Below are 27,660 nucleotides of genomic sequence, written 5' to 3'. Positions count from 1 at the left end.
GACAAAACAGCCCGTTTTTTGTTGTCAAATTGGGCTTTGGAAGCATCTTCGCTGAAGATAATAATAGTAAAAACAGTTGTGACAGTTATTATTTGCAGTTCCTAGTTTGCAAAGAAGAAAAGGAGTCCGTATTTAATAACAGTTTGCAGCTTGAAACAGTAGAAAAGGTTGGCAACATGCAACCAGTAAAAGAAGATAATAATGCCCCCACAGACCGGTGCATCAACAACATGTAACTGTAATATCATTTGGAAAAACTGAAATGATCAAAAAGTAAAAGACATATTGGAACAGTCAGCAGATTATCACATGCTCTTCTGCAGATTTCCTTATATCATATATTTGTAGCTTTAAAGGACCTACTGTTCAAAGTCACTGAACACATGTAACATTTTAGTTTATTATTGTGTAATACGAAAAAGGACAAACAAGGCGAGGCCCTGTGGCAGCACAAACAATGTACCCTAAATTACACACAGCGCAAACACAGAACTTTTTGTTTTACAAAGCACACTGATTGGATGAAAGTTGTCAAAACAAAATCCTGTTGCCATGAAATGGCTTTTAATTTGCTCGAGGGAGAGATGAAGCACGGGGGCCTTGAGTTTATTTGGCACGTTTACCGAATTAGCTTTGTTTGTCTTTCAGGCCTGTACACTGGCTCCAGTACCCCCCATCACAGCGCCCCAGTGGAGCTGCTCACCCCCACCCCCAACTCTGGCTCCACCGCTGACCTGCCGACCCGACAGCACCGACTGGATCGAGACCTCGGCAGCCCTCACCACCTGTCCCCGCTGGCTGCCATGGACGGCACGAGAGACGGGTGAGTAACAAGCCCTCGATTTGTATTTAGACGCTGAGGTATGTCACTCCAAAGGTCTGGGTCGCTGGGAAACTAGAGATGTGTCATGAAGGGTGGGAAATGTAAACATGAATCTGATTAATGAATGAATAATCCTGCAAACAGTCATGGACGGCTTTGTCACAATTCTGTCATATAATTGAAGTCATATCACATCATGTTTTGAAAAGGTCAAAGGACACCGAGTGTTTGTTTTACTGCATACAAACAACGTGTACGACAAAGTTCAGTGAAAGTGCAAGCGCTGTTCTTCTCTTAAGACGTTCCCTGATATTATGATTACACTTTACTGCCTCCATTATTTTTCACCTATTTATCATCCCGAGTCCCGGCCGAACCCTCTTAGCTCATGTTAGGTTAAGCCTCATGGTCCTGCTGACAAACCCATCTTGGCTTTCTTACTGGAAACAAAATCAACTTCTCAGCTCCTTTGACGTCCCTCGTGGGAAGACGGGCAGTGCTGGTCACCACGCGGTCAATGTGACACATCACCAGCTCTGTTTCGAGCGGTCACGGTTCACACTTTGGTGAGAGTATCAAAGCCGTGTGATAGCATCGTCCTCTTGTGTTTATGTTCTGTGAGCTCTTTCACCATCGAGCGGTTCTCTTTAAAAACCTCGAGATTACATTTTATAGACCTTGATGTACTGCTGTTGTTCAGCTATGCAACAAATGCAAGCAACACAATGACGTTTAAACCAGTGATGCATCTTTCAGGTAATTGTGAAAATAAGCACATCTGGAGATACTTTTAAGAAGCAATAAAACTGAATACGGTTTAGTAAGAATACCAGTGTTGCTACATCTTTAGTCAAGACAAATGTGCTTCCACTGAACCAATCCATGATCCCGGGAATTCATTAATTAACTGTATCTTTGCAGAGCTCCCGCTTAAAGTCGACGCAAACATTTCAAAAGACGACGCACGAAACCCGCAGCTCCTCCAGGTGCGACTGCCTTGCTCAGCAACAGCTCGAGCAGCTCTTCTCGTGCATCTCTGAGTGTGTGCATGTGTGTGATTTGCAGGATGTTTCCTATTAGTGCTGATGATTTCCCCAGAGAGCCTGCAGAGCAGAGTTACAGAACCCGGGTGTCGTCAGGAGGCACAGTGTGTGCTGTGCTAAAGCAATGTGTCTAAAAACCAGGGAGGTAGGGAAGGAAAACAGTCCTGTACAGTTTAATAACATTGAGAAAGAGTGGATGGAATCAAGCATCATAAACTGTGTTACAAAAGTGATTGTGTTACATAAACATGCTTTCTTTTAACTCCGTGCTCCCCTCTTTGGGTGTATATACAACACCCGCATATTACAGAATGATCTTTGATGGCTTCCTTACTTTAAAGAGCTGCACATACATTTGTACTTATGTATGTGTGTGTGTGTGTGTGTGTGTGTGTGTGTCTGTCTCCGTGTGTGGGGGCGAGTTTACATATCCAGGAAATACACGTGATTGGTTATGATTGGGGTGTGAGGTACAGCAGACCGCTCGCCATCCAGCACAAACAGAGCAGCCGAGCAGAGCGGTGAAACCGCCTGGATGTAAACGTCCGAGCGGCGCTCAAGAGACGTCGGGATGGCCGGGAAGCATCTGGAAGCTGGTGTGTTGTTTCAAGCCTTGAAAGCAGAAGGAGAAGCCTGTCAAAATTACCTCGCGGTTCCTGTGGCTCTTTTCTCAGCAGCACGCACAATTAGCAGTGCGAGCACAGGCATGGAAAGTGAAAAGGACTTTGTGAGGGGATACTCGGCTGCACAGGCAGGGCGACATATTGGAAGTGAGAGTCGGACTGCGTCTGCTCCTGTCCGTACTTGATGAGGAACATGCCGGTGCAGCTTGGTGATAGTGCCCCATGTGGTCCAATGACGTAGCTCCCTTTTCATGCACATCTTTGCGTCCCCAACTTAACTCGAGTAACGTGATGACAGCATTGCATTAAAACGACAGCAATTCCCAAATTTGCACATTTCAGCAGCTCGAGATGACCTAAAAGAGCTTTCACGAAGGCACATGCTGTAGAGCTCTATCTGTTGATCACACGGTATAGACGGAGGGCGGGGGCGAGGCGTCAGACCTGCAGCAATGTCTGCTTGCATTTGCCTGAAGATGGAGCGTTTGATTTACATGTTTAAAGCCTTAAGTATACAGGCTGTTGCCAAAGTCAATATCAGCACTGCATTTGTTTTTCCCCAAACGGTTTAGCAGGACATTAAACATTTTGACAAAATTATCAAACTAACCTTCCTCCGGTGTGGCAGCCTCTGACCTCACGGCTAAATGTGTTTACCCTGGCTCAAATGGGCCATTTAGACTCCTTTTACTTTGTAAATACCAGTGTCATTTTTCTGAAGCTAATATTAAGATATGCCAGTTAAAATACACCTAGCAATCACTGCGGCACAAGTGTGCGCGCAGGGCCCCTCTCACAGAAACGGTTGTTCGACCACGGCGGCCTCCGAGCACAGAGAGACGGGTGGTAAATGTTGTCATTCACTGCTTCACCCGAGTGTGGTTATATAATTGCAGAGGGGGTGGGGAGCTGCAGCCTTTACCTGCGTATTGATATTAGAGCCCCTCTGCAAATATTAGTCTGAGGCGGTTTGATACCTCGGCAGTGATTGACGCAGGCTAATTGGATTAGAGTGGCAGCACAGTCGGCACAGAGCTACATTAAGAGTTCCCGCTCTGGAAGGGGCACGTTCATGGCTTGTAACTCTACACTGTCTTTCTTCCAGCCATTATCGTTCTCCAACCAGCCAGAAAATGAGTGTCAGTCTCAAAACCCAAACAAAAGCATTTTTGAGGTAGTCGCTCATGGCAGTATGTGGTCAGTCACTCATTTTGCGGGCCTCAGTTAATAATGTGTTGCCTTCAATTAACCCGACTACACAAACAGTTAACTGGGAGAAAAGATTCAGATGATTTACAGTAAGAATTCCTCAGAGTAGGAGACTATAGTGATTAAAGGTGGATCTGCTCAGTTTGGGGCAGATATCTTTCTGGGACTAACGGAGGCTGGGGCCTTCGGGGCTGGCTTAGCTTTAGCTTAGCTTTAACCAGGATGCTGTTGTCTGTCTCTCAAACACTGTTTTAGTTTGCTAACCAGAAACAGAAGCGTTCCCACCGATCTGTGCCAAAGAAGCCCCTGTCATCCATCAGAGGGGCTTAATGGTCGGCTGCAAAAAAGTGGGGGGAGACGAGAGGGGAGGCGAAGGGTGTTTTGGGGAGTTTGCAGGGCCTGTGGAGAACAGGGTCTTATTCCCGCTCCCTAGTGGGACAGTTAGCTGCAGGTGAAGGAAGATGAACGAGGAGCAGATCAGCACTGTTCATGAATCTTCATGTTACTTTCCATCCCATCATGCCTCCATGCAGGGAGCCAAGACTTCACGGGTAGCTTATCTTTATTAAGATGAGCTGTAATGTTTCTGGACAATAGCTGCAGGCTAGCGGAGATGACGTCCATGCCCGCATACCTGAGTACAAGCAATTTTATGACTTCAGGGCGGCTTCAAACAGCCCAGGTTTGAATGTCCCTCTGATCTCCTGGTAGCATTTCAAACGGCAGAGTTTAGTCACCTACCTCATTCCTCTGAATCACAAACCATCCAGTCAAGTTAAAAAAGCCTCTGATCTGAAATGAGCAACGATTTCCCATCTCTATAAGTAAACTTTTTCCAGCACAGGTCAAAGTTTACGTTATTCATCAGTATGTGAGCATTTTTGAAATCTTCAAATTCCTTCTTTGTAAAAGAAATATCAAAGCCTCAGCTTACTATCCCCTCCTATTCTAGCTTCAGAAATAATAAGGTCAGGGGTCAAATCCCTCTGTCCTTACATTAGGACAGAGGTGGGGTGACCGGGAAAAGCAGAGGAGTGCAGGATGGTCAGTGAAGGTGAATTTCAGGGAGAGATTAATGTGGCATATGAAAGATTCCCCTCATACCTTGAGCTTGAGTGGCTAGCAAGCTAGAGCAATGCCTGAGGCAGCTGGCAGTGATTAGCTTATGATTCACTTTAGCTACACATAGAGGCAGCTTGTAAAAATATGAACAGTATAACTGTTTCCTGAGTTTGTGCTGACAGCAGCTCCTGGGGGAATGGTGCTCTCTGCAGGAACACATGGCCACGCAGCGGCGCCGTGCCAGCACATGGATTAGCCAGGCTCGCAGCGCTAGCTTCTCCAGGGCTGGAGTCACACAAGGTGTCACACAAGCACCGTCAGGTTTGTGCTGATGGGCTCCAAAGGCAAGGGCAGCAAGGAGAAGGCACCTTAAAGCCTTAAACAGTAATAATCAGCAATCCTGCCACCTCGATTTGAACTTGTATTTCAAGGTTTCAAGGTGAGTTTTTGAGAAAGTTTTTACAATACTAAAAGTGGCTATATAGTATGTAGTCCTTTACATTACAAACATCTACCTGAGTGACGCATCAAAGGATATGAAAGCAGTTCAGTTGTTGTGTTATTAGAGTTTAATTAGTGAGCTAAGATGTAAAAAGAATCACTTTCATAAGCTCAGTATTCTTTCTGTATAAAACCTATATCTGCATTGCCATTTTCTGACAAATAAAACAAACGTGCTTTATTCTCCTCGTAAAATAAAGAGGAATCAAGGTAAGTAAAAGTAAGCATGGTTCCTTTCATGTTCACTCGCTTCAGGGTCTGTTTTTCAACCAGAATTCGTGGGAACTGTTTTTACATTTATGACACAGGTGAACTGACAGGAGCAACAACACGACCTTTCTTACAGAACCGAAGCCAAACTGTATTTTCTGGATCCAGTTTTATGATGAGCACCGTGATAAATGTAGAAGCAGCGGAGCCTGAAGCGATGTACGGCTAAATAAAATGTTAAATAATTCAGCAAGAAAGCCTTCCAAGTTTTTGCACTTTCGCTTGACATCGTTTACCGTCTCCTCTTGATCGGTGCTCTCTGCCAAATGCCCCGCACGAAGCCTCTGCCAGCTACTGAGTGCTGGGTGGGACGCCCCTCGTGCATGGAGCAGTAGGTCATATAGCAGGCTCCAGCCAGGCCAGCAATGAGCAGTCATCTCTGGGCTCAGCTGCCTCCAGCAGCTCTCTGTCATCACAGTCATATAGCGCTTAGCACAAACCATATGCCCCTGCAGCACAGCGCACATAGTAACACAGCAGCAGTTTATGTGTTGGCATTCCTGATATGCAGTAATAAGTAGCTGCTGAATATTTGGGGAGGCGACTGGGCAGCTCCATTTTTTAAAAGCAGGTCTGTTGTCCATCAGTCTGGATTTGGACCAGCTTTCTGTTTCATTAAGTTAATGCCAAGTGTACAACATTAAGTCGTTAAATCGCTCATTTTGAGTTTTGTGTAAACTTTAACATCCAGGCAAGTGTCTGAATAAATACCAGACCTGGTTCTTACTGCTTCTGGATGCATTTATTACCATGATGTGATGAAGGCATACATTAAATCCACTTTTTTCCTCCTGTTTGTTTAAGCTTGGCCTGATGTGGCCTTTACAGTAAAGGAATAATCATTCACTTTTTTGCCAGCGTTACTTTGAATATAAAACTAAAGCTGTCTGAAAACGGGGAAACCATTAGTCTGGAGGTGGAGTCTGCCTTCCAGCACCTCCAAACATCAATAATGAACAAGTCACGTATCGTTTGTTTCACCCTTGGCTTCTTTCATTTGTTTTATATTTTGGTCGGTTTTATTGATTAAAAAAGTGTTGCAGCCATTTAAATTTTGGGATGGTGGTCGATGTGTTTTCCATTTCGAGTCAACGAAAGAACGAATAAGCATGTTTTTCTGTCTGCTCTCGCTCCTCAGTTTGTCCTTAACAATAAACAACCAAACCTAACTTTAGTGGAATAAAGGTCAGTGCGGTAGCCTCAGCACACTGTTGGTTGTGTGTTTTATAGGGCTGCCACAAACGATTATTTTGATAGTCGACTACTCAGATCATCATCCATTGAACGTAAAACGTACAGCTTATTGCACCAGCAGCATCTGCTCTTATATAACTATCATTAGCTTACAGCTTTAAGTGTTTAAGGTCTGTGCTAACTAAAAATAAAGACAAGATGATAGTTTATTAAATTGTAATGAAATTTGCAGATTGTTTCAGTGAAGTTTAATAAACTCCTTGCTATCTAAAATATAACAGGACACCGGAGTAAATTCTCCAGCATCTCACACTTCTGATGATCAGCTGTCTGCTTGACGTTTATTCAGCTGTGTAAAAACTATAACTTTAATCTCATCTAAACCGATTTACTCAGGAACAAATAAAATACTAAAAAAAGCCAAACAATAACATTGTTAAGTTATCTAAGTGACTTGTATATGTTTAACCTGAGTAGCGAAAGACGGCGGTGGGTTTGAAAACGATTTGCCGGGAGTCCGGTGTTCTCACGGCTCTAGTGAGCCTAGCTCCCGGCTAGCTATCGAGCTAGTGGGTAACAGACGTCTCCGAAAACGTCGGAGCGCTTTTGAAAATATGCGGTGTCTTGATAAACTGAGCAGATATTTGAGGTTTACACAGCTACATTCTCGCCTGAAAATATGTTAAATGTTTATTTTGTGACCCAGAAAGAATAATAAGAGTAATATTAAAACTAACTAGCTGCCGCCATTGTTGGAAGCTGAGCTGGGCTGCGCTATGAATTCTGGGACACAGCTTCTTCTTCGGGGTTTAACGGCAGCTGGCATCCTTGTACATGTAGTGCTGCCATCTTCTGTTTCAGTCCGTTATTACACTCTTAAATCCTGCTACTTATTCCTGCGTCTTTTGGGATCTTACAAAGCTTCAAACGACGCGTCGACTATTAGTCGACTATCAAAATCGTCAACGTAATCGTGACTAGTCGCCTAATCGTGGCAGCCCTAGTGTTTTATGAGGAGACTAAATCGCCATTGTGTTGGAGGCATCTGAAAGTCAGCATGCGGACGCAGAGTGTCCACGCCAGCTCATACGATGCTGAAGGTCATTAAGGGTAACTTGCAGTAATCTCCCAGCATATATTTAGCAAAGTTATATTTGTTATTTTTAGACTTTTAAGACTAGGACCACCAAACCAGCAACTTCCTTTTTACCACGTTTCTTTCATTACTTGTCATTATGCAGCATCAACATCAGGACTAAATCTGAGGGAATGGAAACAAATTCAAACTATTAGTAATGAAGTCAGACTGCAGTGTGATTTAGTTATAAGTTACTTTTCTAGACAAACTAAGCTTGAAACTCAAATTCCATTGAAATACTTCAATCATCTTTGAGATCAGGAGATTGACAGACGGTGTGGCATCAGTAGTAATATGGACTGTATATGTTTTACTGGATGTAGAGAGAGCTTAGGGTGGATGCAAAGCTGTGGATTTTTACTGGTCAAGCTGCCTCCCTCCCCTCACCTGTGATCATGAGCTCTGACCAAAATAATGAAATTACTGATATAAATGGCAGAAATGGGCTCTCCCTTAGAGATAGGGCGAGACCAGTGGAGGCCCACTTGGGAGCACCTTGTTGGCTCCATGGAAGAGCTGGGGGCTCTGGATGTCCCTGCTTAAACTGCTACCCCCACTACCTGTCATCCTGTCAACAGAAGATGGATGGATGGGTCATAGTCATCATGACAGCAGGAAACTTCACGTTAGAAAGTAAGATGTGGTGATGAAGCACATTGCAGTTTTCTGATGTCATACTATAGATTTTGCAAAGTCAATTAGTTCAACTGGCACCGAACAGCGAAAACATTTCATAATTTTGCTTTGATTTCAAGATTTGATGTCATATTTGTGGCTTTTCCAGCACAGAGTGCACCTCTTAAATGCAGAGATTGAAGAAAAACCAACTCCGTTTAGCCAGGACTGGCACCGTGTGAAGCTTGGAGATTTGCTGCTGCTGTATCGAATAACAAATGGGTCCAATAGCACAGAGGCATCTTTACCTAAAATATCATTATCTGCACAGGCTGGAGTCCACAAAGTCTCAAACACGTTAACTTAATATTTCTTCACTTAAATGTCATGAAGGTAAACAGGGGTTGCATTTTTTTTCTTCCCCGGCCACAAAGCCAAGGGTTACTGCACTGGTGTGTGTTCGCTTCAACGCACACTCTGCTGTTTGTTGACTTAAGATCATAATATGCGGTAGGAGGAAGATTACGTGTGGGGAGCCCAAGTTTCCACATGCCTGGACTGTTTCTTCTTCTATGTGTGTGCAGGATCACTGACTGCTCCGCTGGGTTTGTTGGATCATGTGGTTAGCAGGCCGGCATGCAGCTCCGGCTTTGATTGGGACGTCACAGTGCATGAAGCATTTTATTGAGAAACTACTGAGGCTGTCAAGAAAGGAATGACTTTAAATTGAGAGCTTTTTATTCCTAGTTTCTCCGTGTCTGCTTCAGGGTGTCGGGTTCCCTCCTGTCTCCTGGGATGAAGACAGCGGGGACATCGCCTCCTCCACTGGAGAAACAGCATGTCCACCCTCACCACAAGCTTTACCCTCACTATCACCAGCATCAGCCTGCCAGCGACGGTAAGGCTAACCCCGACACTCAATGCAGAATGCAGCTTAACTTCTTTCAGGAAATCTGTTTTGGCTTGAATTTGAATCACTTCCTGCATGTTTCAATTTAATATCCTAAAATGGTTCCTGTGGCAGGTGATTCAGTAACTCTATGATTTCCTACGATAGGAACAGATCACCTGAAGATAATTACAATCTGAACCCAACTCAGCTCCTCTTCCAAAAGCTGCAGCACTCACTGCCACATAAAAGAGAGAGGAAGTTGTCTCTTAGCGCGCCGATACAGCCCCGCAGCTCTGTCGGACCGTTTTTAGGACCCCGAGAGATTCGAGTCGTAGAGACAGAGTGGGGAAAACCACATGCCGGAAGCCTTTTCCTCGTGCTGAATTAGCCAACAAAATGCTGGCTCGTGTATTCGGCCGTCTCTCAGCGTCCTAACATGGCAGGTTCAGCTGTCACTCCCGAGCATTTTTCCCAGTGCCTTAAACACTGTTTTCACTGTAAAGATCTACACATGGACGTCTCTCAAACCACGCTGTGGTCAGCCAGTTGCGTAAATGCGCTCCAGGAAGGGCTGCTTTCCCATTATCATGACTCCTGCGGTTGATCTGGATCACAAACTCAGACGATGGGGACAAATGCTACATACCGTGTAGCCTGGCAGTGTTAGCACAAACACAAATATAGCATTGTCATAACTTAACCATATTACGTTTCAGCCGGATGGACCGGGCGCTTAGTGACAGTGGAAACAGTCCCTCTGTAATGGCAACTGATGAAGTCCAGCTTCTATTTTTCTCTCTCCCTCTATGATTCTCCAACATTTCTTAGAATACCAAGGCAGCTTCCAGAGCTGCTTCCATTTCGGAGACTCCTACAGGATGGAGCAGACAGTCGGTGGCGTCCACGTCCCGGGAGATTCTCACACCTACACTTCACATCAGCCCAATGGCTTCCACATGTCGACGAGCAACACCAGCTCTGCGGGTGAGGATGATTGTCCTCTTAGCCTGTGTACAGGCTGAGCTGCAAGTATCACCATTTAATCAGCATATTAAACAAACTGTTCTTCCCTGCATCTGTTCCAGGCTTCAGCTTGACCCAGGAGCTGCAGGGAGGCGGCGGTTGCCAGTTCTTATCCAGCCCAGAGGATAGCATTTTCTTCCAGGTGGGCAGCTTTGACCGTAGCTTGAGCCACATGTCCTCCATCTACACAGAGACATAAAGGAACACCGGAGCAAGACAGGCTTCACCACACTACTCCGCGGTCCTTCCTCATGCATCCTCACACGCTTAGATCTTTTTTTTCTTCAGTTCTGGTTTCATTTTTCCAAAAACAGAACAAAGATCACATTGTAAGTGGGTTATTCTGACTTAAGTGCAAGATAGAAACCAATAAAGTGGAAAAAATAAGGCTAAATATAATGTAAATGCAACTGTGACACTGAATGGAAATGGCTTCAGTGGCAAAAACAATGGTAGTGTTTCCCAACCTTTTTTTTCCCTCATGACTCCTTAAAACATTAAACTGTCTTCTTATGATTGCGCCTACTCAGCTGCATCTGCTTTGATCAGTTCAAGCAAACAAATACTGACTTCTTTTGTACAACATGAATAACTTCAAAGGCCAATGTACAAGTAATAACACTAAAATAAGCACGAGACTACAAAAAGGTTTGAAAAAAGGACACCAGTGTTTGAATAGTCTGATAATGGGGCACCCCATCATGAAAACAGTCAGATATTTCTATTTCTATTATGGAAACTTCCTGCAGTCTTTAAATTCGTTCTAATTCATGCTAATGCTAATTGGCATTCAGACTGAAAAACAAAAATCCTGTTGGGATAAAGGTCCAAGTTACCAGGCTGCAAACTGCTGGGCACGATCGGCAAATAAATGATGTTGTTGATGGTGCAGGTTTTAGTCTGTAATGCGCCTCGAGGCAACAGCTGTTGGCGCTATATAAATAAAACTGAATTGAATTAAATGTTATTAAATGACATTGACATTAAAACCTGCACACAGACAGTACAATCAGCTCGAGCTTCTACATACATCATCTCATTTTAACACCACAAACCTCTCCTCTCCTCCTCTTTGTTTTTTTTCTCGGTAATCTACACGTCTGCTCCACACTGACGTGTAGAGGAGAATATAACGTTTTGCAGTGAAGTTTTATCAGTGGGGAAAAAAAGTTTGCATTTCTCTTGTTAAGTAGTTTTTTGTTTTTTTTGGCTTTTGGATTTATCTCGGGAGGAGGGTTTGGGCAGAGAAACCATCCTACTTTATTATAATTATTATTATATGTATAAAATGTACAGTTTGTTTACAGCAATCATTTGAATGTTTGTCATTCCTCAGTTTAAGAAATAAATAACTGAATCATCACGCAGTGTCTCTTTTTTAAAAAACAATATAAATGACAGATTCTTCAGGTGCTCACATTTGTTCTGTGTTTATTATATTGTTTGTTTTTATAAAGACAACTACGTAACAAATGCAACACACCAATGCATTTATAGCCCGAAATATTGTGCAATGTCAGTCCCCAGAGCTAGTTGTGTGTTGAGCACCCTGAGAAAAACTTTCACACTGTGGACTTGTTGCGCCCTCCAGTGGTCGCTGCGAAGTACTGCAGATTTATTTTTTCAAAAAATAAACCTTTAATGTACATCATGTATAATGCCTATATATATATATATATATATATATATATATATATATATATATATATATATATATATATATATATATATATAGTGTCTGTATTTTTTTTTTTTTTTTTAAACCGTTGTGTTTCAGCTGTGTGTTGCCTCATCACGGCGTCTCATTTCTGCTTCTTCGTCTTCCTGAGGTAGCTCTGATAATAAAAGTTACTGAAGAGGATGATGAGGGTGATGCAGTAACCAACCACCACAGCATTCATGGCATCAGGGTAGTTGCAATCTGCGAACAGGTTGTACGCTGTGTGCACAACGATCAGGACAAACTGCACCTGGAGAGGCGACACAGTTCAGATCGGCTTAATGATTCGAACATGCTGGTGCGCACATTTTTGAATATCTCACTACAGAGCTGGAGACGCTCACCAGCTGCAGAGATGTCAGGTACCGTTTCCACCACAGGTATTTCTGCATGTGAGGGCCGAGTGCAGCCAGGCCATAGTAAGAGTACATTATAACGTGGACAAAGGTGTTGATCAGGCCGACGAAGAACGCTGCAGGAAACAACAGAAAAAGGTTTTCCACACAGAAAAGCTGGTTTAAATATATATTTGAAAAAGGATTATGGAGATGGAGCTGTTAGGCAAGCGGGAACGAGGAAGACCACTAAGAGGACTAGTGTGACAGAGAAGGATGCCAGAGATCGGGGAGGTGGAGGTAGATGAGCCACTGTGGCGACCCCTAAAGGGAGAAGCTAGTTAAAGCAGTGGAGCTAATTTTACTCTTAGTGGACTTTATGGTTGTTTGGGGGAATGAGGTCACAAATCTGAGGACAAAATATTTCAGTATGAGAATACTCACACTGTCCACCTGCCACATACTTTACTCCCGACCACCAGTTGAAGATCATCGTACTGTGATGGTAAACATGAAGGAACGTCAGCTGATTGTTCTTCTTCCGCAGGATGATCAGGAGCTGTACACAGAGAAATGAGCAAAGAGCTACAGCTAGCAGCTAGCAATGTATATGCAATGCAGTCACCAGTCACCTTTCTCACTCACTATGTATTAACAGACCTCTCTGCACTGAATCATATCTGTTATTAACCTCTGTCTCTCTTCCACAGCATGTCTTTATCCTGTCTTCCTTCTCTCACCCCAACCGGTCACAGCAGATGGCCCCGCCCCTCCCTGAGCCTGGTTCTGCCGGAGGTTTCTTCCTGTTAAAAGGGAGTTTTTCCTTCCCACTGTCGCCAAAGTGCTGCTCATAGGGGGTCATATGATTGTTGGGTTTTTCTCTGTATCTATGAAGCACCTTGAGGCGACTTTTGTTGCGATTTGGCGCTATATAAATAAAATTGAATTGAATTGAAGTTTATGCAGTCGCCTAACGTGAATGATCCCCATCTGTAGCTACATCATATGTGAGGAAAGAAAAGATATGACATATCAAACATGAGGTGCTAGTTGCTATGGTGATCTATTCCTTGAATAAAGCACCAGACAAAAGTATTTTTTCTTCTTCGCAGCTTTAGCAGACACAGACACCACAGCATAAGGAAGGAGAAAAGTGCCTGTACTAAGGGCTAGAAGGAAAGGAACTGAACAGGAAGCATAAATACTGAAACATACTGAGAGGTGACAGATGGGTAAAATCAAAAGGAGTAATTTTCAGGGATGAAGAATAAAGAAAATAAGAGCAAATGAGAGAAAGTTAAATCATAGAGTCAGGGCAGCAGTGAGTATTGAAAGAAAACACAAAGCCGGTTGGTCCAGATAGAATGGACACGTGTAAGAGGAGCTGCGAGGTTTACTTGGAAAGTGAGACATTGTATGATTACTGGAAAAAAGAGAAGGAAATTCCTAAGACTACGACTGTGCCTTTGGGGTATTAGGTGCATACAAGACTGTCGCAAAAGAAGAGCTGTACTGCATGAGGACACTGAGAGTAGCAGAGACGTATGTGATGAAGAGCACAATGTTAATCGTTTTAAGCTTTGGAACATCCTCACCTTTCTCTGCCAGAAACAAAAACTTACAGTCAGCACCAGTAGCAACGTGGAATGATATATTCCTGGAGCTTATGTTAAGATCAATCCATCGCATATGCAAAAAATTTCTCTATGCTCCCACTTGCTAGTCTTTAAAAAAATGGTGACAGTGTGGACTTGAACCCCACGCTCTGCTTTAGCCTTACAGCAACGGCAACGATTGTCTGCTCGACTGCATCCCCACCTGCTGTTCTATTCTTTGAAAATGTCTACGGGCCAACAAACATTTACAACATTTTTTAATCTCGTTGTTTTTGAACAGCACCTAATGTGGCGGACCCTCCAAAGAGGGTCTCAGCATTGATCCTGAGAGTGACAGATGGGTTTAAGATGAAGGTTCAGTTACACTCTGAGCTTTTCCCGCTTCCAGTGGCAATGGACAGGCTGATAGAGCAGAAAAGGTGATGGAGGATGAAGAAAAGGTGAAGAGGTGGAGAAGAGCAGGGTGGAGTGGATGGAAAACAATCAGGAGATACAAGCAACATTTAAAGGGAAGGTTTAGAAGTTGGTACGGAGGCGATGCTGCTGTGACACAGGATCAGGAAAGAGTGCATCAGCTTAGGTTGGGCTGTGTAGATACATACCGTGTCACTGAGCTCTATGACCTTAGAGAAGAAAAACCACCAGCACACTCTGGCCATCTGGGGAAAAAGTGTAACTTCTGTATAAACTGTTTGTCAGGTATGTATGATATGCATCAAACTTCTCAACAGACACACACACAACAAACAAACCACAAAATATACTCAATGCATAACTTTCTTACCCTCATTGCCAGCGGACTGGTGCTGTAATCTACAGGCTGACACAGCAAGCTGTAGTTAAGGAGCCAGGATGTAACAAGGAACTGAAAATAATCAGGCAGTTATTCATCTTCACATATCTCATGAAACGAGACTTTCTAAAACACAGTTATTAATAAATTAAATACTGTACAGAAGTATTTTAACATGTGTGCTTTGGGTCATGCAGTCAGGTTTATCAAAGTATTTGGAAAGTTTGCATCTGTTCACCACCACAATGGATTTTCAAGGATTAGAAAATTGAGGTTATTGACACTAAGATTTCCAGCTGTAGTTAAAGAGGTTAATGAGGATATTGCAGTAGCACTTCAAGAAGAACAAATAGATTTTTTTAAACATGTTCCTCTGTTTTTTAAGTAGTCCGATAGCCGACGACGTTTGGCTCACATCCTCATTTTTTATGACCAATATGAAAATGACAATACCCGAATAACAAGAACTAATTCATGTTGAGGAATTTATGAATTTGGGAGTGCTACTAGACTCGAAATTATCCTTTAAAAACACGTTTAAAAAGTAGTGAAAACTGTAAATGTTAATATACAGAACTGTAGACATATCCGCACATCATTAACAGACAGCAGCGACTACATTCCTGCTCTCTGTGATACTGGCTCATATCGAATACTGTATTACTGTATTGATGTGTTTCCGTTATTGTTATCTATATTCTCCTCTGTGTCCACTCTTCTTGTCATTGTTTGTTCTAATATGATGTGATCACTGTTTTTAAGGTAAAACCCAACAATCAAGTGACACCCGCTGAGTAAGCACAGAACAAAAAACAAAAAAACCTAAAAAAAAACCTCCCTTTAACAGGAAGAAGCCTAAAGCAGGCTCAGGGTGGGGCAGCGCATGTGGAGACAGTACAAACACAGACCAAGGAAGAGAGGACAAAAACTGAATGACACGCTGCAGTCGTGTAAAGACACGTGGGCAGAGAAAAGAGGGGAGTGGTGAAGAAGCGCTCAGTGCATCACATGAAGTACTGCAGCCGTCTGAGACAACAGCAGCGTGAGTGAGGATCGTTCAGGGTCACCTGATCTAACCCCAACTACAAGCTTCATCAAAAAGTAACGTTTTGAGTCTAATCTTAAAATTACAGCGTCTTTCTCGTGAACCATGCGTTTATTACTTCCAGGCTGGACGACTGCGATTCATTATTATCAGGATGTCCTAAAAACTCCCTGAAAAGCCTTCAGCTGATCCAAAATGCTGCAGCAAGAGTCCTGACAGGGACTAGAAAGAGAGCAGATTTCTCCTGTTTTGGCTTCCTGTTAAATCCAGAATTGAATTCAAAATCCTGCTCCTCACATACAAGGTCTTAAATAATCAGGCCCCATCTTATCTTAATGACCTTGTAGTACCATATCACCCTATTAGAGCACTTCGCTCTCGCTCTGCAGGCCTACTTGTTGTTCCTAGAGTATTTAAAAGTAGAATGGGAGGCAGAGCCTTCAGTTTTCAGGCCCCTCTTCTGTGGAACCAGCTTCCAGTTTGGATTCAGGAGACAGACACTATCTCTACTTTCAAGATTAGGCTTCAAACTTTCCTTTTTGCTAAAGCATATAGTTAGGGCTGGACCAGGTGACCCTGAATCCTCCCTTAGTTATGCTGCAATAGACGTAGGCTGCCTGGGATTCCCATGATGCATTGAGTTTTTCCTTTCCAGTCACCTTTCTCACTCACTATGTGTTAACAGACCTCTCTGCATTGAATCATATCTGTTATTAACCTCTGTCTCTCTTCCACAGCATGTCTTTATCCTGTCTTCCTTCTCTCACCCCAACCGGTCACAGCAGATGGCCTCGCCCCTCCCTGAGCCTGGTTCTGCTGGAGGTTTCTTCCTGTTAAAAGGGAGTTTTTCCTTCCCACTGTCGCCAAAGTGCTGCTCATAGGGGGTCATATGATTGTTGGGTTTTTCTCTGTATCTATGAAGCGCCTTGAGGCGACTTTTGTTGTGATTTGGCGCTATATAAATAAAATTGAATTGAATTGAATTGAATTAAATTGAACCCAACAATAGTAAAGACAGATGAGGCTTTGCTACAAACATCTAGACGGACTAGTTCTGGAACAAGATTCGTTGGACAGACAAAACTAAGACGAACGTTTAGCAGAAAGAGAGGAAGAAAAGAAGGATTCAAGATCCAAAACACACCACATTATCAGCCAAACATGTTGGAGGGGATGTTGTGACAAAAACATGTACGACCGCGAGTTAAACTGGTTCACTGGTGTTTATTGATGATGTTACTGCTGATAAAAAGAGCATGTAGTAGTCTGATGCCTATAGCGCTATAATCTCTTCCTGACCTGAACCCAACCTGCAAAGCACAGATTGGACACGGGTCTCAGTACCCTTTGAACTGAATCTATAAATCTTCTCTTCAATCACAGCTGAACTCTATATTTGAATTCATTAGGTTGGTGCACAGATGCAAGTACAGAGACATTGTGCCACTGTTCAAACACATCATTGCTTTGCTCATAAGCTGGTTGGTTAATTAGTTTCCCTGTTATAACAGAACAAAGAAGCAGCTTAAACACACCTCATGGCACATATACACAGACAGGCCAACCATGGCGAAGTTGTAAACAATGAGGACCACTTTGAGCTCAAAGGGTTCCCTGTGCTTCATCAGACGAGGGCCGGCCCAGATTACAAACAGATAAAGCAGGAAGATGAGCGTCACCGGGACTGGGGAGTAGACCAACAGCCAGGGGTCCGTTCTCTTGTCTGGACAGCAGGAATTGCAGGTTAGGTTTAATTTAAAAATGAACAAATGTGTTAAAGGAAAGATCCAAAGTAAAATAATGATTGGAGCTGCTGTGATCTTACGAATTTCTCACCAATGATTCCTGAGATGTGGTTTTTGTCTCAAGGCTGCTCAGGAAATGCAAAAAAGTGAACCTTGCTGTAACTTAGTTAATATGCACTCCCCGGCCACTTGATTAGGTACAGTGCTGGGCCACCTTTTGCCTCAATTCTTCATAACACAGATTTCAACAAGGTGCTGCAAACCTTCTTCAGAGATTTTGGTCCATGTTGACATGACAGCATCACACAGCCGCTTGCATTCTCCCAACCCACCACAAAGGTGCTCTCGTGACATCTGGTGACTGTGAAGGCCCTTTGAGCACAGCGACCTGTTTAAACAATGATCACTTGGTACTAAGGGACCATGAAAATACCCCCACCAGAGATGGGCATGTAAGCTGATTACTTTTTAAAGTAACGGGTAAAGTAAGGGATTACTATCGCAAAAACGGTAATTAGATTACCCTTACTTTCCCGTAGGAACGCTGCGTTACTGCGTTACTAAAACCGTGATTTCTTTGCAAGAACGTCTCATGACAGTGACGTATGAGAGTGCGACGTTCGTGACAACAGCTGTGTGCAGATCAACAGTGGATCATATATGGAGTGCAGAGAGAGTATGAGCGTGCAGCGTTTAAAGCGTGGAAGTACTGACCTTACTTTGAGTTTGATTCCATAAAAAGTGACAAAAACATTAGTGTCCGCTGTGCGTGGGAAGAAAACTTCTTTTTACAGCGAAAAAAACCCCTAAACTTCCAAACAAGCACCCAGTAGCTACGACGTGATGGGAAACTCACAGAGAAACTCGCGGATTCTTCCACTGACCGCGGCACACCTACACCAGGGTAAACCTCCGCCTACCCCACTCCTGCTTTACAGGTGAAAATAGAGCAACAGGACCGCTGAGTCTTTGACTTTATTTATTTTCTGCTGTGTTTTACTTGCATCTATTTGAAAGAGTGAGTGTAAACACAAAAAATATTTTATTTTATGTGCTGGAATGTGCAGAAAATAGGTTTAAATGTTAAACTAATTTCTTCCAGTCAGAGAATGTTGCAGATAATTAAATGTTTGCTTGATGCATAAAGTTAAAAGATTAAAACTAATAAAACAAGTTTTAAAAAGAGACTTTTCCATTTGATTCCATTTTGTATGATGGATTATGTAGAAAAAGTAGAATTGGGCTGAAAGATCTATCGCTTTATCACCTACTCAGTTACTTTTTAAAAACACGATTTACAACCTAAGTAATTAATTACTTTTGAAAATAAGTAATCAGTAAAGTAACAGGATTACTTTTTTGGGGAGTAATCAGTAATTAGTTACTAATTACTTTTTTCAAGTAACTTGACCAACACTGACCCCCACACACCATTACACCACCTTCAACAGTATGAACTGTTGATACAAGGACGGATGGATCCATGGTATTCATGCATGTTTCAGATTCATCAGTACAGGCAGCATTTTTCCAGTCTTCTGTTGTTCAGCGTGCAAACTGTAACTTCAGTTTCCCGTTCTTAGCTGACAGGCGTGGCGCCCATCTGCTCCAAGGGATTTTTATTTTTTGTTTTTGAGTTACAGTTGCCTTCCTATCCTCTGACCTTTGACACCAACAAGGCATTTTTCAGCCAGAGACCTGCTGCTCACTGGATACTTTCTTCTTTTTTTTGGTCCATTCTCTATCAAATGTAAATACAGTTGTGTGGCAAATATAACAATGTCATGTGCCATGTGATTGGCTGATTAAATATTTCTCTAACAAATAAGGTTGAACAGGAGCACCAGTGAGTGTACATGTACATGTGCTGTTTTCAAGCATTTATGAACAAGCAGCTAAGCAACTAGTTTTCTCCATAAACATTCTTGGTGAGTGAGCTTGGATGCCTGCTGCTCCTCTATGCCTATTACAAAGATAATTGTAACAAGACAATAACAAGATAAAAAGTGTCACGCTCATTCAGACAGTCATGTGGCAAAAACCACAGAGCAGTCACTGTGAAGCCGAGCTCTGGAGCACATCTGCATCTTCCCACTCATTCAACAGACTAAGACAAGGTTTCCTTTTACACTGAAAATCTGCCCAACAACCACACGAGACACAGGGATGCAAAAAGAAAAAGCAATAAAAGCGTAACACACATGTGGGAAAATAATCAACATCATACCTCCATTGTCGACTATCCTCTGGTGTACAGACAGGACAGTTTGCCGTGCGGAATCCATCTGAGAGCTTTCAAGGACTTTAAACAAAAAGAAGAAGAATAAAACCCCTCAAACGTCCTGCAGTTCAAGACAGCAATTTGCCCGCTGATGCTCAGACGCAGTAAACTTCAGTGACAGCGTGGGGGAACCTTTGGACTGGGCTTAAAGTTCAGTAAATGTGAGCCAAGTGCAGCTGCAGCCCTGCGATAAAATGAAGACAGACTGGAGCAACCAGCCTTGCCAGAAACAGCCGCGCTAACGCAGGATCGGCTGCAGCTCAGGCAAACAAACCAAACACTGCACGGTGACACAAAGCGTCTTTCGCTCCAGTTTTTCCATGTGTAGAAACCGTGATTTCGATCACTTCCTGTTTCATTCGGCCCACTAAGGGGCGCTGTTTCCCTACAAGGTTTGGCTGATAAAGACTTTTTTACCTCCTTCCTTATGCAGACAGTCAGACGAGGTCATTTCAATACAAATGAATCCTTCAGAATGTAAAATGGTCATTATTGTAAAAAGATACTTCAATCTTTATCTTGATTTGGCCTTACAGATGTTGGACATTCAACTCACACGTCACCAGCTCAAGTGAAGACTAGAGCTTATCTTTTATTTACACTTCTTTCCCATGTTACAACTTTATTGTGGCAACAAACATGACAATTATGAAACATACTAAGTGTAAAACACGTCGTCGGCTCACATGAAATTACTTAAAATCCTGCAGTTGGTTTACAATGAGACAGAAATCAGTCGTTAAAAAATAATAAAAAAATATAAAAAAATCACACAATACAATTTTAATCAAAAATGGATTGCTATATTAATAGCTTAAAGTGGAAACCGCAGTGATGGCGATATTTAGGTACATGCATGTGGAAAGGCACTTTTCAGGGACACTAACAACATTCCTCTTTCACAGTCTTGAAGAAGGAACTGAGGGAGAGCTGTCTGCCGCTGCTCGCTGCACTGAGTTTGTTCTTTTTAGAGCTCTGCGGCTTCTTGTTATCCATTATTCCCGAGTCCTTTTGCCTTTTTCCATCCTAAGACGAGCAGAGACAACCAGTTACGGTAGGATTACATAATAAATTATCTGAGCAGTTTTACAAATGTCGAGGCTCACCTTTGTGTTTTTTTCCTTCAGACTGTCCACAGAATCATAAAGCTTCACAATCTGCAGGAGATTTAATGTTGATGTTTCACACAGACCACACAAGCACAATTAGATGCTTTTTTAAATACGTTACAGAAACGTGAGACAATCTTGACGACATTTTACACATGTATGTGTATTTTCTGTGACATTACTGGGGGACTATTTGTTTATGGCTTTACATTCAGTTTTATTCGATCAGCCTTTGACCCAAAACATTTGTGTGTAGTAGCAGAACAAAGCAGGAAACGTTCTTTATCTGACTCCACCAGTAAAAAAACCTGATTTAAACTTGTCTGACTTCCCCTTTGAACATCTGCACTGAACCATGGAGCTCAAAACTGCAGTAAGAACGCCGCATGTGTCAAACTGATTTTCATGTTGAGGCTTTTCACAGAGATGAGCCAATAAAAGCTTTTTAATGAAGAGTGCATTTTTGTGGATAATCACAGGATGTGCTTTGTGAATTAATCCCCGAGTGTCAGACTGTCAGAGCAGAGAGGAGGAACCCCTGAACTGTGGCTCGTGTCATCATGTACCAGCACACAGCAAATTGAAAACACACCAACACAATCTTCTTCTCCCACCCTCTGTTCTACTCAGATTTATCTGCTTGGCTCTTCATTTCTTGTATTTTTTTTTTGCTTGTTTTTTTTTGGGGGGGGGGGGGCGTTCTTGCTTATTTGTTTGGGGTTTTGTAATCAATGAAGTCACGGAAAGTTGTGACCGAACCGCAGCTTTTGTTCTTGTACCACCAAGCGGTACCTCAGTGTGTGGGTTGCCAGTATTAAGGGAAGCTACACACTGCGACTTAGGTTCTGTTTAGCTACTTTGTTTTTGCCTTTTATGAAAAGGTTTGTGGTCAATGTTAAGGATCAGCAGGTGATGATCTGAATCTGTTTGCATAGTGAAAATGAACTTTGACAGCACGAGCCACTGCAGCCCCGTTTTCACTATATCCAATATATATTTGGAAAGGTAAAGGCAGGTTGTTATAGCATGCTTTCTCTAAGTGACAATCAAGTGCACTCTTATTGCTACACAGACAGAATTCACTCAGACAAGTGCATAAAAAAACAACCACAAACCTTTTTCAGTCCTGTGGACACAGCAGCTCCCTGTAGAGTAGATCTAGTGAGCCACTGTGTGTTTTCAGTCTCTGTGTGTGTGTCCCTCTCCTTTAAACACACACTGTAAACCACATAAGTCTGGTGGATGTGGGAGAAGATGTGGACCACCTGCAAACAGCCAACCAGTGCAGCAGAGTTACACAAACAGCTTATTTCCTATTAAAGGCAGATGACAGAGGGTCTAAATATCCAGCTTACCTCTCCCACATACTGGAACAGGTTTTCAGTTAAATGCGTTCCCAGTATTCTGCTGATTTCCTCGCAGAGCGCCCCCTTCTGTTTCTTCTCAGAGTTTTCAACCTCAAGCAGAAGACTTGGAAACTCCCACAAGCCTGCCAACAAACCTGCAGCCCACCCAGACAGATTTACTTACTTTTACCGTTTTTCTTATGTGTGTCTTAATCAAGCTGCACAATGACTGAGACATCCACCAAAATTATAGCCTGCATCCAGACCAATGCATCACTCCTAACCAGTGTTGGGTAAGTTACTTTAAAATAATAACTTAGTTACATTACTAGTTACTTCTCTCAAAAGTAACTCAGTTACTTCAAGTTACTCGTTACTTTCAAAGTAACTAGTTACTAGGGAAAGTAACTTTGGTTTTACTCAGAATTCTCTTGTTAATGTGTTGCTTCCATAACTTTGCCAGCCTTCTAGCTTGCTTACTTGCCACAGTGCACTGTGCCACCGACCAATAGAAAGGAAAAGATAATGTGCATATTTCCACGAGAGAAATCCCACGCCTGGACCGTCATTGACTGCTGCCATGATTCTAGCCTACGTCACAGAGTCATGTGCGCCTTTTACATCCAACACAAAAACTGCAGTCGTGGTGCTTTGATTGTACTCAGAACTCAGAAATTCTGCCTTCTGAATAAGAAGATGCAGGTAACAGCAGACTGCAGATGAGCTGCATACAGGGCTGGACTGGGACAGAAAATTGGCCCGGGCATTTTGACTAGAGAGCGGCCCACCGTTATAGGAAAAATCATAAAGCCTTTGAGTGAAAATAAACAGTTGTGACAGTGATGTGCACTGTTCTGATGGTATATATGCATCAATCTATCAATCGTTTGTTGTAAGATTCAGATAATTATTTTTTAAAAGCGAGACATTTTAAATGAGAATAAGAAAGAAAAGTATTTCTTTGTGCCCCCCTTTCCCTGTTAATGCCCTACATGCCCCCCTGGCAACACTTTGCTAGACCCGCCCCTGCACAGTTACCAGCTGTCAGCTACCTAAAAAAGGATCCTGGGGTTATTTGTCTCTCAGAAACAGTTCATAACTTCCCTTCAACTCATCCATGTCACCTAAAAGGTAAACCTGTTTCTCCATCACCTGTTCAGCTCTGATGATCCAGTAAGGACATCTCCTGGTTTCATCTTCATGTTTCCCTCTCACCACATATCCAAACCGACATCATGACCAGCAGGTTTACAGCTGTGGCTCCAGCAAACATCAGCTGATACTAGAAATTAATATTAAATAAATTCTAACAACAGCTGATCAAGCTTAAACGTGCTGCTGCTGTTTAGCGCGACATCTGCTGGTTTCCTCTTTCGGCGCAAAGTGAGCGATAAACAAACAAGAGAGCCGATCAGCTGATCATTGATCAGTTTCATGATTGAAGTAGAAACAGGAGAGGGAGGGGGGAGAATGAGAGAAGAAGAGGCAGCTGTGCAGCGTAAACACAGAATAACTCCAGCTTTGTGTCTTTTTCATTGTAGCTGAATTACGGGACAAACTGTTCCTTTTCACCTCAATAAGAAATGCGTAATATTTTCTCTGAATACCAGACGGGACGGTTGGCAACTCTAATAACTTATGAACAAAATAAAGTTCAACATCAGTAACATAGCACCCACCCAGCTGTATAGAAACTCCGTCATGCTAGCTAGCACGCAGTACGGAAAAAGTCAGAATAATGAAAATAAACTCCACCTAAACTTGGTTCATATCTGACCCAGATGGACTGCAGGTCATAACTTCTTACCTGAAGTTCAGTTCACACTTGGACCGGCGGCCGCCTCGGGTCTCTTTTCCTTCATCCACCTGCTGGCCTCCACCACTTGCTAATGTTACTGAATCTGTGGAAACTCCACGATAGCCACCACTCGAAGTAACGAGTAACGACCCTATCTAAATCCCAGTAACGAGTAACGCGTTCCTGATTTTGGCATAATAACTAGTTACCGTGCTCGTTACCACAATAATAACGTAGTTACTGTAACGCGTTACTTAATAACGCGTTAGTCCCAACACTGCTCCTAACACTAACAGTTTTCTCAGTGATTCAAGCAGTCTGATTCAGTCTCGTTATCAGGATACAATTGTGCACATTCTGAATCCAACGCTTGACCAGCACAAGCTGATGTTGCAATCAGTGCTAACCTTTGCTTGGCCTCTGTATGAGCAGGAACCTTTCTTCCCCGTCATCTCCAGGCCTCTTCACCACACAGGTAAGAGTTCGCTCCACCCGGGGGGGCTTCTTCGACGGCTTTCTGGGGAAGTTCTGAACACCCAGCTCATCATCCCAGGGCTCCGAGGGACACAGGGGACATGTTACACTGTTCGCTTCACATATAGAAAGATACTTTAATTTCAGGACTATACAGACATCTGAGAGGTCTGAAGGGGAGGAGACTTACTGCAGTCTTCTATGTCAGGCAGCTCTGAAGTCTTTGTACCCAGCTTCCCCAAAAGCTTCTTAGAGTTTTGCTCTTGTTTGACAAGAACCTGTGCAGACACACAACATGCCTCATGCCATTAACTGGAGAGAATCTTTTCTAATCTGTGTTAGCATTATCGGTACCAGTTGCAATTTGAAATCATCCCAACCTTGTGATAAGAGTGGCAGTGAGACTGCACGGGGCACTGACTGCACAGGGGCCCTTTAGGGGTGCAGACTCGTGCTCCCAGCTCCATCATGGCCTGGTTAAAGTCTCCAGGTCTCTCAGGATCCACCAGCAAATTGACCAGATCCCTTAAACACAAGAGAAATAAAAACATTCAAAAGCTTTCCGTTTATATATCATTTTGGTTTGGAGGTGAATCTCACCAAAGTGCCTCTGTCACTGCTGGACTTGTGCTGTCAGCTCCAATCGCCCTCAGGCGACACAGCACCCGAATGACATTACCGTCCACAGCTCCGGTAACCTACACAAGAGAGATCACATCACTATGAGTGATTAATAAGAGAGTACCTAAGACTTTGCTCTGCTGCAGATATCCATGTCTAATGACCCACCAGCCCCTGTGCAATAGAGCCTATAGCTGCAGCAGTGTAGCGTCCCACTCCAGGCAGCTGTTTGAGCAGGCTCTCAACCGTCTGAGGCATCTGTCCCTTTAGCTCTGACACCACCTAAAGGAACATATAATGAACACCCAAACACAGAAGGTGTGAGACTTCTCTGCAGACAGACTGTTTAGAAGTGTTAGATAAAGGGAAGAACACAATCAGACCTTCTGCGCTCCTTCATGCAGCCTTCTTCCACGGGAGTAGTAGCCCAGCCCTGCCCACATCTGATTCACCTCCTACCAATCAACACAATCAGTACATCCAAATTAAAAACATCAGCATTTTAAAATCATTGTATGTGCATTTGCTGCTTTAAGGCATCACCTCTAGAGTGGCAGCTGCAAGCTCCTGGACTGTGGGCCACCTCTGCAGCATAATAAATAGAAGCTTTAAGTTGCACACAGTGAAATCAGTGTCACAAGAAGTCCAGTGCACAAGAAAGCTACACGATGCACACCTTCATCCACTTGTTGTAATAGTCTTTTACTGTGGCAACCTGAGTCTGCTGCAGCATTATTTCTGAAACCCATACTGAAAAAAGCACATCACTTTAAGCAGCAGTTAAAGATGTGTACATTTGTCAAGAATGCATCCAACTCTTCTCACCTCCATATGTCCTGATGTTGATGTCTGACTCTGTTATAGCCTGTAGAAAGTAAAGAAAGGCAAAGCTACAAATTTCCTCTGAGAAAAAAAACTAAAAATACGACAGAAACCACCAGAACACTGACATGGCTGAAACGTTAACTTTGAACCAAACTTATTTCTATATCACATGTTACATTAATGTATATTAATGATGACAACGAAGTAGTATAATATAGTTTCTTTTTACCAGAGTCCTCCATGGCAGCTCTCTCTTCTCCTTGTTGTACCAGTTAAGGAGTTGAGAGCGAAAGCGGACGACATCAGCAGGATCAGGGAAAGTGTGGTGCGGAGATGGTGAGGAAGCATCTGTGGTTTCCTCTGGAAGACCAAAAACACAATTCTCACTCAGACTAAAGAAATCTCACTGAAATCATATCTGCCTATTATGCCGTTATTAAACGTTTCTATTGTATACTATAATAAATATGATTATTAGATTGAAACAAGTCCCATCAGACATTCATGCCATTTCTTGCAGCAGTATCAAACTTTACCCAACACGAGCCTGCAGGACCCGGTTTGGCTGTGCACGCATCTGTACTGCTGTAAATTCTGAAGCTGCTAAAACATTCTGGCACTGCTTAAACAGTTTAGCATCATTTTTAGCATCAGGGAAAGCGATGTGTTTACTTTCAAGTATGCAATGAAAGCTGAAATGTAGATCTCTCTACGACGCGCAGATATTAAGTAACAGCAGCATGGTTGCTACCTTGTTTCACTGCTGTCTTTGACTTCTTCCGCTTCGGTAATGCGCTTTCTACCACCTCCACTGCGGCTCGCTTGCCTTTCTGCATCGCTGAACGTAACCTGCTCATAATCAGAAATAATATAAAGCAACCGATTGTGTTTCTGTCCGCACAGCAGGACCAGACACGTTTGCTTCATGCATTCATTTCTGGCTCCCGCCACGTTAAGGAGCGACGGTCCCGGCTCATCCAATTAGCTGTGAGGAAATCCGTTACGTATGCTAACGTCAACTCCGGTGGGCGGGTCAAAATAAGACCAGTCATTTCTTTATATTTTGCTAGAAAAAAAATGAACGATTTATTGAAAAATAGGCAAACATACATGGAAATACAGCATATAAGTCAAAAACAGAGTCTTTAACAGCCTCCTTGTCATTTATTTAAGTAGCCTTCAGGAATAGTTTTCCAGGTTGCTTGAGCGAAATGCAAAGCTCTTCTCTGGATATTGGCTCCCTTTCTGATCTGTGTCGAGATGATCCCACATTGCTTCAATAACATTAAAGTACAGTCTCTGAACCTGCAGCCAATCCACGATTTAGACAACCCTACTGTGTGTCTTTTGGCTGTGTTTGGAACCATTTTCATGTTGAAAAATGAAGCAGCTGCAAATCCGATTCTTTCCAGATGGCATCACCACAGCCCTACCCAAGGAGCTGCAGGTGTCCTTCTATACACACTGTGTTGAATCTGTACTGACATATTGCATACCAGTGTGGGCTGCCAGCTGTCCAGCACTCCAGAAGGTCATCAACACGACACAGAAGATCACCA

The 27,660-nt window shown here is 43.0% G+C and overlaps 3 protein-coding genes across 4 annotated transcripts in view; 1 reads left to right on the top strand and 2 right to left on the bottom strand.

The window, feature by feature from the left end:
- The window catches only part of glis1b (GLIS family zinc finger 1b), a 77,725-nt gene extending 66,078 nt beyond the window's left edge, over positions 1–11,647 (top strand). Inside the window, exons 8-11 of the mRNA XM_085397792.1 lie at positions 649–823; positions 9,246–9,376; positions 10,199–10,354; positions 10,456–11,647. Coding sequence (XP_085253918.1) covers positions 649–823; positions 9,246–9,376; positions 10,199–10,354; positions 10,456–10,592 — 599 coding nt within the window. The 3' untranslated portion in view covers positions 10,593–11,647. The remainder of the gene's footprint in view (positions 1–648; positions 824–9,245; positions 9,377–10,198; positions 10,355–10,455) is intronic.
- Positions 11,648–12,062: 415 nt separating this feature from the next.
- Positions 12,063–20,215, bottom strand: elovl8b (ELOVL fatty acid elongase 8b). Of its 2 annotated transcripts, none has more exons than XM_085397793.1 (7): positions 19,875–20,215; positions 17,438–17,625; positions 14,849–14,929; positions 14,667–14,723; positions 12,893–13,007; positions 12,458–12,585; positions 12,063–12,363 (listed from the first exon to the last, which is right to left on the bottom strand). In XM_085397793.1, exons 1-7 carry the CDS (start codon positions 19,930–19,932, stop codon positions 12,196–12,198), a joined length of 795 nt encoding a protein of 264 aa, XP_085253919.1. In that variant the 5' UTR covers positions 19,933–20,215; the 3' UTR covers positions 12,063–12,195. The 2 variants fall into 2 exon arrangements, with proteins under 2 accessions (XP_085253919.1, XP_085253920.1); XM_085397794.1 differs by having other exon boundaries at positions 12,164–12,363; positions 12,913–13,007.
- Positions 20,216–20,500: 285 nt separating this feature from the next.
- mutyh (mutY DNA glycosylase) lies at positions 20,501–27,067 on the bottom strand. Its single transcript, XM_085399088.1, has 15 exons — positions 26,853–27,067; positions 26,331–26,461; positions 26,102–26,141; positions 25,953–26,026; positions 25,820–25,861; positions 25,660–25,731; positions 25,445–25,558; positions 25,256–25,353; positions 25,036–25,180; positions 24,846–24,933; positions 24,589–24,771; positions 22,393–22,538; positions 22,153–22,302; positions 21,035–21,085; positions 20,501–20,954 (listed from the first exon to the last, which is right to left on the bottom strand). Exons 1-15 carry the CDS (start codon positions 26,956–26,958, stop codon positions 20,811–20,813), a joined length of 1,584 nt encoding a protein of 527 aa, XP_085255214.1. The 5' UTR covers positions 26,959–27,067; the 3' UTR covers positions 20,501–20,810.
- Positions 27,068–27,660: the final 593 nt, after the last annotated feature.

Source organism: Rhamphochromis longiceps, linkage group LG23 (assembly GCF_057381845.1).
Source record: "Rhamphochromis longiceps isolate RC_006_pf linkage group LG23, R_longiceps_female_GT1.1, whole genome shotgun sequence".
Classification (NCBI taxonomy): Eukaryota; Metazoa; Chordata; class Actinopteri; order Cichliformes; family Cichlidae; genus Rhamphochromis; species Rhamphochromis longiceps.
This window is presented reverse-complemented; position numbering and strand designations above follow the sequence as displayed.

Excerpts from the sequence above, each read along its gene's own strand:
- elovl8b (XM_085397793.1), bottom strand. The coding sequence starts at position 19,932 with ATGGATTCCGCACGGCAAACTGTCCTGTCTGTACACCAGAGGATAGTC. Across the intron at positions 13,008-14,666 it reads TCATAGAGCTCAGTGACACG|CTCCTGATCATCCTGCGGAA; the intron begins GTATGTATCTAC and ends CTCTGTGTACAG. Across the intron at positions 12,586-12,892 it reads GTATGTGGCAGGTGGACAGT|CGTTCTTCGTCGGCCTGATC; the intron begins GTGAGTATTCTC and ends TGTTTCCTGCAG.
- mutyh (XM_085399088.1), bottom strand. The coding sequence starts at position 26,958 with ATGAGCAGGTTACGTTCAGCGATGCAGAAAGGCAAGCGAGCCGCAGTG. Across the intron at positions 26,027-26,101 it reads CAACATCAGGACATATGGAG|TATGGGTTTCAGAAATAATG; the intron begins GTGAGAAGAGTT and ends TGCTTTTTTCAG. Across the intron at positions 25,862-25,952 it reads ATTACAACAAGTGGATGAAG|AGGTGGCCCACAGTCCAGGA; the intron begins GTGTGCATCGTG and ends ATTATGCTGCAG.